General features: G+C 37.7%; 1 protein-coding gene and 1 long non-coding RNA gene across 3 annotated transcripts; one reads left to right on the top strand and one right to left on the bottom strand.

Annotated features, from left to right (window-relative positions):
- Positions 1–4592: 4592 nt before the first annotated feature.
- LOC111467309 lies at positions 4593–7523 on the bottom strand. 2 transcript variants are annotated; one of them, XR_002714512.1, is made up of 5 exons: positions 7395–7523; positions 7188–7323; positions 7023–7099; positions 5483–5582; positions 4593–4933 (listed from the first exon to the last, which is right to left on the bottom strand). It is a non-coding gene; the product is annotated as an uncharacterized LOC111467309 (long non-coding RNA). The 2 variants fall into 2 exon arrangements; XR_002714511.1 differs by lacking the exon at positions 4593–4933 and having other exon boundaries at positions 4940–5582.
- LOC111467189 (cytokinin dehydrogenase 1-like) lies at positions 6904–9755 on the top strand. The gene is made up of 5 exons (XM_023112000.1): positions 6904–7592; positions 7811–7938; positions 8026–8286; positions 8382–8644; positions 9327–9755. Exons 1-5 carry the CDS (start codon positions 6941–6943, stop codon positions 9646–9648), a joined length of 1626 nt encoding a protein of 541 aa, XP_022967768.1. The 5' UTR covers positions 6904–6940; the 3' UTR covers positions 9649–9755.
- The last annotated feature ends 563 nt before the right edge of the window (positions 9756–10318 follow it).

Genomic DNA, 10318 nt, shown 5'->3' with positions numbered 1-10318 from the left:
AAAAAAAATTATTTAGATACAATTTTATTAAAAGTTGACAAACAAACACAAAAAAAAAAAAAAATACAAAAGAAATTAAATAAAGTCGAACTCGGGTGTTCCTAGAGAGGTCAAGTACCATGGCAAACCTATTGATATAAAAAGATTCTTAATATAATTTATATATTTTTATTTGGCTCGAGTCAACCCGAACGTTTTATCCACGAACCCAAAACCGATTAAGTTCGGGTTCAGAAAAATGAACCTAACTCTACTCGAAATACTAATCCAACCCAACTCTACCCGAAATACTAATCCAACCCAACTCAACCCTTATAATTCGGGTTGGGTTGGTCCGGGTTGTCGGATTGTCGGGTTGAATATACACCCCTAGTTGTGACGTAACTTCGTTGAACAAAAAAACATTTATGGGTTCAATTTAGGAATGTTCAAAAAGCTCGATAACCCAAAAAATCTGACCACCCAACTTAACTCATACATTTGGGTTCGATCATGAACTTACTTAGATTAGTTGGGTTCAAATAAATGAAAACTTTATGCATAGGGTTGGTTCATTTATTCCCCTAAAACTAAATTGAGTTGAATCGAACTAATCTGAATTTATTATTAATTTTCAAATGTATATGGTTGTTTACGATACAATTATATATACATATATTTATTTTATTTTTACGAAATTTCATATTTAATTGTTATTATTTATTCTCCAACCACTCTTAAAATAATTTTTAACTATTTGGAAAGTAATTGAGTGGTTAAAAATAAATAAATAAATATTTTACAAATTTACATTTTTCTTTTATCAAAAACAAAATACTAAATAAATGACTTGAATAACTCAACCACCCAACCCAAAAAATTTACGGTTTGGTTAGATTCATTATTTAATAAGAATTGTTCGTGTAGAAAAAATTTATAACCAGAACAATTGGGTTAAGTCTAAAAATTGTCTCGAACTGAAGTACAAATTAGGGGCGTACATCTAACCCGACAACCCAGGCCAACCCAACCCGAATTTTAGGGGTTGGGTTGGGTTGCATTAGTCTTTTGGGTTGGGTTATTTTTTCTGAACACGAAGTGACTCGGTTCGGTTTCCAGTTCATAGGATAAAAAACTCGGATTAACCCAAAATCAAATAAAACTTATAAATAACGTTGAAAACTCTGTTGTCTGTAAAGGTCTTTCAGAGTGGCAATCCGAGTTTACTAGAATACTCCATGCTCGAATTTGTTCAGATGTTTACAATTTTTTTATTACAATTATTTTCATGAATTTGTTTTTTTTAATAATTATAAATTGATTTGTGTTTATTTGAAAACTTTTAATATTTTTTTATCTAATATTATATCGAATAATTATGAATTGTGAATAAATAAATAAATAATTTAAAAAACTAAAAAAAGTAAGCAACTGGAGAACCCAACCCGAAAACAGACGGTTGGGTTGGGTTACCAATCCAACCAACCTGAACTTTTGGGTTGCGTAAAAAAAAAAAATCTCTCAACCCAGTCCAACCCAACTCGGACTATGTACACCCCTAGTATAAATACTCTTGGTATAAACTATAGAGGAAGAAACTTTCCATTTACGAAAAATGAATTCTTTGTAGGAGTTGTTTTAGGTTGTGGGCATTATGAACTATATCCAAAAGCATTGAAGATTCTAGAGAGTGAAAAGATAAACCCTAATTCTTTCTTCTTGGCCTCTACTTTTCATAGAGATTTGACCCTTCTTTTTGGGTTGAATTTTGAAAGAAGATTGTGTCATTGATCCCAATATTTGAAACAACAAAGTCCCATATGAAATAGATATCAAAAAAGAAGAAAAAAGGTATCTCTTAAGCAACACATGATATTCAAAGTGATGTTCATAAGGTTCCCCAATAAGGAAAAGCTATGTGTTTGATACTCTCCAAAATAGAAGCTTATTGGACACAATAGCCAATTAGGTGTTGTAAATATTGCTTTTTTAGTGTGTTTTTGCCATTCAAACTCTCATCTCTATGCCCACTTTCTTTTCATAACTTTTAAAGCTTTTTATACTTTATGGGTTCTTCTCTTCAAAGTACACACAAACAGGCCCCTACTTGCTAACACCACAAACTAAGTGGAGAGCTTGCCATGGGAAATTTTGGTGACAAGATTGGCTTTTCACATGTGGGTACCAAACATTCTTCTCTAGGTGCTTTTTTCAAAAAAGAAATTAGGGTTTTTTGATCCTAAGTTGAATTTGAGCTATTAGTAGTGCGGGATTAAGTTGACATACTTTTCAAAGTCGTCGAATACTGTTACGTTTTATGTCTTCTATTTGTTAAGTATTGAATTGATTGCTAAATAATCTCGAGACTTTGAGGGATTTTTGTGTGTTGACACTTTGTTTGTGTGAGATCTCACATTGGTTGGAGAGGGAAACGAAGCATTCCTTATGAGGGTGTGGAAACCTCTCCCTAGTAGATGCGTTTTAAAAACCTTGAGAGGAAACTTGAAAGGAAAAAACCTAAAGAGGACAATATCTGCTAGCGGTGGGCTTGGGTTGTTCCAAATGGTATCAGAGCTAGACATTGGGTGATGTGTCAGTGAGGAGGTTGAGCCTCGAAGAGGGTGGACACGAGGCGGTTTGCCAACAAGGATCCTGGGCTCCGAAGGGGGTGGATTGAGGATCTCACATCAATTAAAGAAAAGAACGAGTGCTAGCAAAGACGCAAGGCCCCAAATGGGGGTGTTTTGTGAGATCTCACATTGGTTGAGGAAGAAAACGAAGCATTATTTATAAGGGTGTGGAAATCTCTCCCAAATAGACTCGTTTTAAAAACCTTGAGAAGAAGCTCGAAAGAAAAAATCCAAAAAGAACAATATATGTCAATGGTGGGGTTGTGTCGTTACAGTGAGATTGATGGCGATACGAAACAAGTCAAAACAGACAATATCTAGTAGCAGTGGGCTTGGGCACATGGTTTTTTAAAAGTTTAGATCCACTTTTTCACAACTATTTGATTTTTATCTTTAGAAAATCAAGCTTATAAATGCTATTTGACTTATAGACTTCATTATTGATCGTAAATCAATTTGAAAAGAATACAGACGGGTCGTAGTGCAGATTGAGAAGCTACTCCTCCGTGTCATGGTTGTCATAATAGTTTGATAAAGGCAGAAGTCGAAGCCATATCTCTATCAAGCAGTGTCAATTGAAAGATAAGAAACTTGACATCTTAGTGGCGAGATTAGTTGACCGTTTCATCCGTGCCCTTAACATAAAAGAGGGCTTTTTTAGGTAGGTATGCTCTAGTAAAAGAAAATTCGGATACAATCAAAGAGAATCATTAGGCCCACTAGGACTTCGGTACAACCTACTCTCCTATTGAAAACAACAATGTAGAACTTTCTGTAATAGGTGAAAGTCTGACTTCCTAAAAAAAAACTTCAAAATCGACTAAGAATCGAAAAAAATCTTGAACAGAAATGAAAACTATAGTAAAGAAATGGTAAGAACACAAATACACTTTTCAAGAACGAAACTAGAAACGAAATTGTCATCACACAAAGGCTTGTAAACTATACAGAAACAATATTGTTTTGATTATTACGTAGAACAATTCAAATCGTTCTTTCCACCGTAATACATCACTCAATCATATTGGTTTTAAGAGCTACTTTTCAAAGAATTCCCAAACGATTTTAATATGCTATACCTTGTTTTTAGATGGTGATGGTAAGGTTGAAAGATAATTGTAGACACTCGCATGATGGTTACAAAAAGCAACCATTTTGAGGAGTTCTCTAGTAACTCAACCACCCTCATGGGCCAGAGTCCAACTTTCCATACAAAAGAATAATGTTGGGGCAACTTAAATTGAAATTAGAATCAATCCCATCCAATCAAACAATGGAATCTTTTTTTTTTTTTTTGTAATATTGACACTCCCCTCCACCAATTTGGTAAATTGTGAGATCTCATATCTGTTGGAGAGGGGAACGAAACTTTTTTTATAAGGGTGTGGAAACCTCTCGCTAGCGTACCCGTTTTAAATCTCGAAGGGAAGCCCAAAGAAAACAATATCTACTAACGGTGGGCTTGGACACCAAACATAAATTTATGAAATCTCACATCGGTTGTAGAGGGGTTGGAGAGGGGAACGAAACATTCTTTATAAGGGTGTGGAAACTTGTTCCTAGCATACGCGTTTTAAATATTGAGGGGAAGCCCAAAGAAGACAATATCTGCTAGCAGTGGGATTGGGCACCAAACACAAATTTGTGAAATCTCCTAGGGAACGAAGCATTCTTTATAAGGGTGTAGAAACCTCTCTCTAACATACGTTTTTTAAATCTTGAGGGGAAGCTCAAAGAAGACAATATCTGCTAGCAGTGGACTTGGACACCAAACACAAAATTGTGAGATCCCACATCGGTTGGAGAAGGAAACAGAGCATTCTTTAAAAGAGTGTAGAAACCTCTCCCTAGCATATGCGTTTTAAAATCTTGAGGGGAAGCTCGAAAAGAAAAGTCCAAAAAAGACAATATCTACTAGCGGTGGACTTGAACTTAAGCTATTACACGTACCTTAAAGTCCAACATCGAACCCTCTTCTACCTCTCTTTTCAAATCTTTCTTTATCTTCCTTTTCTTGGGCCACTACACGCCCTTATGAAGATCACATGTCCATGGCCCCACCCCTAAACAATCCCTCTCTCTCATAACCTCCATTAGAAGTTTGACAATGAAGCCATACACCTTTTAAATCCACAAAAAAAGATAATGAATTATCACATGGAAGTAAATTGAGCTTTCTTTTTGTATATTGGACTGACCAAAAGCCTTGTTCTAGCTGATGCTGATGCTGATGCTGATGCTGATGCTGATGCTGATGCTGCTGCTATGAACTCATTGTATATGTAGACATACCTTTCATCTTTCTTTTTCAAACACTCGTTCTTCTGCACCCAAAAACAACTTCTGTCACTCATTGAGTCAAAGAAAACATAAAATCAAAGTCTAGATGCAGTTGAATTTGAACGCAATTTCACTTGGTGGTCCTGCCTTTTATTTCACTTGAGAAGGGCACTTTTGAAAATTATAATCTAAATGATTAAATGCACCTCTAACTTAAACAACTTCGCTCTAATAGAATCACTATTTGAAAGGACATTGAATCGAGAGACTTAGAAACAGTAGTAAAAATCGACGTAGGAAGCTTTCGAAAATGTTTGTTTGTCAGCATTCAACATATTCATCATTATGCTTATTCTGTTTACTTTTCTTAAGAACTGGGACGAATTGAGCTAGTTCATGTGCACCGGTACGAATCTTGATTATACAACCTTACAAAAAATTGGAATCGAAGTTCGTAAGACGTCTTCGACCAGAATTCACATGTCAATGTAAATTTTACACAAAAATTGATGATCATATGTAAAAACTTCATGGAAATTATGCAGACTAAATGTATAACACGTTGGTGAGGGCTGTCAAAACATAATGTATACTCTTATGAAGAAAAACTGGAGTGGGTCCCAGTAATCTGACTCCCCAGACACTCAGCTTGAAGAAGCATAAAACTTAGTAGGGGCCAGCCCGCCATTCACTCTGCAGTAGGGAAATTGAGTTCAGATTGTACAATATATGTATATAGCAGACAAATCATCAAAATTCAGCCAATTACTGTAACGGCTCAAGCCCACCGCTAGAAGATGTTGTCCTCTTTGGACTTTCCTTTTCGAGCTTTCCCTCAAGGTTTTTAAAACTCGTTTGCTCGAGAGAGGTTTCTAGACCCTTATAAAAAGTGTTTCGTTCTCCTTCCCAACCGATGTGGGATCCCACAATCCACCTCACTTCAATGCACAGCGTCCTCACTAGCACTCGTTCATTTCTCCAATCGATGTGGGACCCCCAAATACACCCCCCCCCCCCCCNCCCCCCCCCCCCCCCCTTCGGGGTCTAGCATCCTTGCTGGCACACCGTCTCGTATCCACCCCTTTCGAGACTCAACCTCTTCGCTGGTCAATCGCCCAGTGTTTGGCTCTGATACCATTTGTAACAGCTCAAACCCACAGCTAGCAGATATTATCCTCTTTGGGCTTTCTCTTTCGGACTTCCCATCAAGGTTTTTAAAATGCGTCTGCTAGGGAGAGGTTTCCACACTCTTGTAAAAGGTGTTTCGTTCTCCTCCGCAACTGATGTGGGACCCTCCAAAGCCACCCCCTTTCAGGGTCCAGTGTCCTTACTAGCACACCGTCTCGTGTCCACCCTCTTTCGAGGTTCAGCCTCCTCACTGGCACATCGCCCGGTGTCTGGCTCTGATACCATTTGTAACAACTCAAGCCCACCACTAGCAAATATTGTCCTCTTTGAGCTTTCCCTTTCGGGCTTCCCCTCAAGGTTTTTAAAACGCATTTTGCTAGGGAGAGGTTTCCACACCCTCATAAAGGGTATTTCGTTATCCTCCCCAACCGATGTGGGATCTCACAATTCCAGTAGTTTGCAGTCACATTCAGAGTGTAAAGAAGACAAACGGTGAATTTAGGCCGTGATTGGTAATAGGAAAAACATAAAATCTTTGCTTCAAGTAGTAACAAACACCACCCTGCACCTTCCACAATTAATGGTCAAGGTGAATTCTGTTTCAAGAAAAATTGGTTGAGAACTATTTCCAGAAAGTGCCAATAGAGAAAAAGAAAAGGCAATTCTTTTTCCACTCAATTTTTCTTTGTGACATTTTATATCTTCTCTGTTTTTTAACCACCAAAAGGTGAACAAAAAGGAGTATTAGTAGCTAGCTTACCCAAAGTCACCACTAACTAAGTGTTTGACTATGCCGCCCAAGAACTTCTTTAAATTCCCTTTCATTCCACTCAATCTCTTAGGCTCCTCTGTACCTCTCCCTTTGCTTTACCTCACAAAGAACAGAACACTGAAGCTTCTCTCTCTCTCTCTGTGAAGGAAAGATGAGGGTACCAACATCTGGCTTCATCAAAAAAAGCATTATTGTTCTCAAGTTATACATAATTCTATATATCAGTTGCATACCTGACAGCAGGAACCACCTATTTGCAGCCTCAATAATTCCACCTCATTTTGGTTCCTCTGATATATCAACGTATGCCCTGCAAACATTGGGATTGGATGGATACCTCAGCTTTGAAAATAATCATCAAGCAGCAACAGATTTTGGAAAAAGATACCATTTACTACCATTAGCTGTCTTACATCCAAACTCCGTCTCCGATATATCGCGCACGATAAACCATATTTTCAGAATGGGATATGTGTCGGACTTGACCGTTGCAGCTAGAGGCCATGGACATTCCATCCAAGGTCAAGCTCAAGCCTATAATGGTGTAGTTATCAGTATGGAATCATTTCAAGGGCCAGAAATGAAAATAAATGCAGGGAATTTACCTTATGTGGATGTTTCAGCTGGAGAGCTATGGATAAATATCCTGCATGAAACTCTTAAACAGGGGATGGCACCAAAATCTTGGACTGATTACCTGCATCTTACTGTTGGAGGCACCTTGTCAAATGCTGGCATTAGTGGGCAGGCTTTCAGGCATGGACCCCAGATCAGCAACGTTTATCAGCTGGAAGTTGTAACAGGTACCTCCATACTGTTCATCAGAACAGTGTAACTTGATATTACAGCATATCATGTAACATCACTTGTCATTCCACAAAGAAGCAACTTTTTTTCCTGGTCTGCTGTTCTTAATAAAACGTTTAAGAGTATTGCTGCAATTAAATGCATTTCAAGGCTTTTTGAAAGAAAAAAAAAAAAACATAAAAGCTGTAAAGCCTGATACCTGAAACCTTTGCAGGAAAAGGAGAGGTGGTTGCCTGTTCAGAGAATCAAAATGCAGACCTTTTCCATGCTGTTCTTGGCGGACTCGGACAGTTTGGCATCATAACAAGGGCGAGAATTTCTTTGGAAAAGGCACCAAAAATGGTAAGAGCATATTCCGTTTCGTTACGCCGAGGTACCGAAATTTTCAAGTGATGCTTCGTTTGATACACAACTCATCATTTTTTGCAGGTAAAATGGATAAGAATGTTGTACTCAGACTTCGCCAAATTTACAAGAGACCAAGAGTATCTGATATCATCCATGGATCAATTTGATTATATTGAAGGATTTGTAGTTATAAACAGAACCGGTCTCCTAAATAACTGGAGATCTTCCTTTAATCCCAAAGAACCACTACAGGCTGGCAAATTCAATTCAGATGGAAAAATTTTCTACTGCTTGGAAATAGCCAAGTACTTCAACCTAGATGAAATTAACTTTATGAACAAGGTGAGGAGTTATCAAAAATCGTGCCATCTAAGAACAAAAGAAAACAAATAACAAAAACAATCCCATTTGTTAAACTTCTCTTTCTTATAATGCAGAAAGTTGAAAGCTTATTGACAGGATTGAGCTATATTCCATCAACTCTCTTCACATCAGAAGTTACTTACGTGGATTTCCTGGATCGTGTACACGTTTCGGAGAACAAGCTACGAGCAAAAGGTTTATGGGAAATTCCTCATCCATGGTTAAATCTACTGATTCCCAGAAGCCAAATACATGATTTTGCTCAAAAAGTCTTTGGAAACATCCTCAAGGATTCTAGCAATGGTCCCATCATAATCTACCCAGTTAACAAATCCAAGTAATTATCTCATAACTTACTTATTACATCACTTGTTATTAGGAATCACGACTCTCCACAATGGTATGATATTGTCCACTTTGAGCATAAGCTCTCATGGCTTTGCTTTGGGCTTCCCCAAAAGGCCTCATAGGCCTCATACCAATGGAGATAGTATTCCTCACTTATAAACCCATGATCTTCCACTAAATTAACCAAGGTGGGACTCACTCCCAATAATCCTCAACAATCCTCCCCTCGAATAAAGTACACTATAAGTCTCCCCTGAGGCTTATAGAGCTCTCGAATAGCCTCCCCTTAATCGAGGCTCGACTCCTTTCTCCCTCGAACAAAGTACACCCTTTGTTCGACACTTTAGACAATTTTGACTGCACCTTCGAGGCTCACAATTCTTTGTTCGATATTTGAGGATTCTATTGATATGGTTAAGTTTAGGGCATGACTCTGATACTATGTTAGTAATCACGACTCTCCACAATGGTATGATATTGTCCACTTTGAGCATAAGCACTCGTGGCTTTGCTTTGGGCTTCCCCAAAAGGCCTCATACCAATAAAGATAGTATTCCTCACTTATAAACCCATGATCTTCCACTAAATTAACCAAAGTGAGACTCACTTCCAATAATCCTCAACATCCCTATGTCCTTATTCTCATTCTTCATCGACTTTCATTCGTTCAGGTGGAATAATAAAACATCGTTCGTCACGCCAGATGAAGATATTTTCTACTTGGTGGCGTTCTTATCTTCTGCAGTTCCATCTTCCGTAGGAACAGATGGCTTAGAACACATTTTAGAACAAAATCAAAGAATTTTGGATTACTGTATTGAGTACCACCCTGGTGTTAAGCAATATCTCCCCCACTACAACTCACAAGAAGAATGGAGATCTCACTTTGGGCTCAAGTGGCAGACTATCTTGCAGAGGAAATCTATGTATGATCCTTTGGCAATTCTTGCTCCTGGTCAGAGGATATTCCAAAAGGGTATTCCCTTCTTATGATAGTTGTATTTGAATAAGCAACACATAAAAAAGTTCCTTGAAGAATGTGAAAGCTATGATGATAAAACTGTAAATTAATGAGAAATCACATTATGTTGCTAGGGATCTTATCAATTTTCAGAAAAATAGCACAAGTCATTCTGGTGAGTTTTCTTGAGAACTCTGAGAGCATAACAAAACACACAAATATCGTATTGACTTAGAAACTTTTAAACAGTGCCCTGTTGAATGTAGCTGGGACAGTCATCCTCCTTCTGTATTCTTCTGTATAGATACATATGTTTATATGCTACATGTACCATTGAGCTGGTTTATTATAAAAAAAAAAAAAAAAAAAAAAAGAACTTCTGCTTATACATGTGTGCAATGTTACACTTGTGTGTATCTACATACGCATTGCAGAAAAGTATATCTATGATTCAGAAGTATCTCCGCCCTAAAGGAGATCCAAATTTACAGATGTCACCTTTGAATCGTAGACCCCAGTTGAACGCTACAAAGGTGGGGAACAAGAGTCGTCATGGTAGGAAAGAGAAATGACTAAAAGAAACCAATGTTTCTCACTTCTTAAACAACTAATATCCTCCGCACTTAACCAACATTTGTTAACTTATCCAACCCTGAGAAATCTTAGATTGGTGGGGGTTTGGTCTGTCAGAAACTCTACGAT

This window comes from Cucurbita maxima, unplaced genomic scaffold, assembly GCF_002738345.1.
Source record: "Cucurbita maxima cultivar Rimu unplaced genomic scaffold, Cmax_1.0 Cma_Scf00033, whole genome shotgun sequence".
Classification (NCBI taxonomy): Eukaryota; Viridiplantae; Streptophyta; class Magnoliopsida; order Cucurbitales; family Cucurbitaceae; genus Cucurbita; species Cucurbita maxima.
This window is presented reverse-complemented; position numbering and strand designations above follow the sequence as displayed.

Bases quoted from the DNA above. Each gene is read 5' to 3' on its own strand.
- LOC111467189 (XM_023112000.1), top strand. From the start codon at position 6,941: ATGAGGGTACCAACATCTGGCTTCATCAAAAAAAGCATTATTGTTCTC. The intron at 7,593-7,810 runs GTACCTCCATAC...AAACCTTTGCAG, and splicing joins TCAGCTGGAAGTTGTAACAG to GAAAAGGAGAGGTGGTTGCC. The intron at 8,287-8,381 runs GTGAGGAGTTAT...CTTATAATGCAG, and splicing joins AAATTAACTTTATGAACAAG to AAAGTTGAAAGCTTATTGAC.